The sequence below is a fragment of the Carettochelys insculpta genome, chromosome 1 (assembly GCF_033958435.1).
Source record: "Carettochelys insculpta isolate YL-2023 chromosome 1, ASM3395843v1, whole genome shotgun sequence".
Taxonomy (NCBI): Eukaryota; Metazoa; Chordata; order Testudines; family Carettochelyidae; genus Carettochelys; species Carettochelys insculpta.
Genome location: NC_134137.1, coordinates 5906764 through 5908341, shown reverse-complemented (window position 1 = coordinate 5908341; position 1578 = coordinate 5906764). Strand labels below are relative to the sequence as shown.

The window sequence follows — 1578 nt, the reverse complement described above, 5'->3', positions numbered from 1 at the left end:
ACACAATGAACTTCTGAGCCAGGCATTCCCCTGCAGGATATACCTGCGTGGGCTGGGCCCCGACCCTTGGCTGGCAGGTGAATCGGGGTCTGACTGATCTTGTAGCATTGTATCTTCTGTCTGATACTCCATCACCCTCCCCCACATCCCAGGGCTCTTCTCAGATTCTGTCCTTTGCTGTGCTTCTGTTTCTTCACAGGCACCAAAAGAATATCTGAGCCCCATTGACACATTGACCACCTCATGGTCGCTTTGAACCTCAACCTCTGTGATGCACCAACATTCATCCTCACAGGCATTCCTGGCCTGGAAGATGCCCATGGCTGGATTTCCCCCCCTTTTGCTTTGTGTTACTTTATCTGCCTGTTGGGAAATGCCCTGGTTCTGTTTGTTGTTGGGAAAGAGCAGACCCTGCACAAGCCCATGTACCTGCTGCTCTGCATGCTGGCGCTCACGGACATTGTCCTGTCTTCATCTGTCATCCCAAAGGCACTGTGCATATTCTGGTTCAACTTGAACACCATTACTCTTGCGGGCTGCGTCACCCAGATTATCTTTCTTACCACGGTTTCTATTACATACTCAGCAGTTCTTGTGGCGATGGCCTTTGATCGTTACATCGCCATATGCAGCCCTCTGAGATACGCCACCATCCTCTCCAATGCACGAATAACTAAAATGGGGTTAGTGGGTTTAATGAGAGGGCTTCTGTGCACACTGCCCCTGCCTGTGCTACTGAGCAGGCTGCCATTCTGTGGCACCCGCATTATCCCCCACACGTACTGTGAACCTATAGCTGTGGCAAAGATTTCATGTGGGGACCTCACAGGCTACAGGATTTATGGCTTGGTGCTCAATATTTTTCTAATTGGATTAGACCTGTCACTCATTGTCCTGTCCTATTGTCTGATCTTCAGGGCCGTCCTCAGAATCTCTTCCAAGAAAGTGCACCACAAAGCCCTCAACACTTGCACATCCCACCTCTGTGTGGTGCTCATGTATCAAAGCTGTGGCCTGTTCTCCACTGTTTCACACCGATTTGGTCAGGGCATCGCTCCCCCTGTACATGTCATCTTGGGCAACTTCTACGTGTTTGTCCCCCCCATGCTCAACCCTATAATTTATGGAGTCAAAACCAAAGTGCTTCGTGATAGAAAAAGCAAATACATCAGCAGATTGTGATCACAATAGTAGTAGTAGTAGTAGTAGTAGGCATCCTTCAGTCTGCTTAGACTATGGATCGCGCCCTTTAAAGTTTCAATTGAGGACTTCATTTACAGCGTCTGTTGTGACTATGAAGACCCACACGAGAGTGACAGTCCTTGCTGCATCTCTTGCAGATGTAGTGGGTGTCTGGCAAGTCCTTATTGTTCTTTCTGTGTGCTTGCTTCTCCTCTGCTAGCTGTCTGATCTTCATCTCGCCCTTCTGAAGGCCCTTGTGTAACCCCTGCCTCCATCTGCTGCGGTCATCTGCTAGTTCTTCCCAGTTGTCCAGCTCAATGTCTACCTCTCTGAAGTCTGTCTTGCAGACATCTTTGCAGCACAACTGGGGGCATCCGGGAGGTCTTTTGCCAGAGG

General features: G+C 49.6%; 1 protein-coding gene across 1 annotated transcript; it reads left to right on the top strand.

The window, feature by feature from the left end:
- Positions 1 to 423: 423 nt before the first annotated feature.
- Positions 424 to 1182, top strand: LOC142007610 (olfactory receptor 52B2-like). Its single transcript, XM_074984296.1, has one exon. The coding sequence runs from the start codon at positions 424 to 426 to the stop codon at positions 1180 to 1182; it is 759 nt and encodes a 252-aa protein (XP_074840397.1).
- The last annotated feature ends 396 nt before the right edge of the window (positions 1183 to 1578 follow it).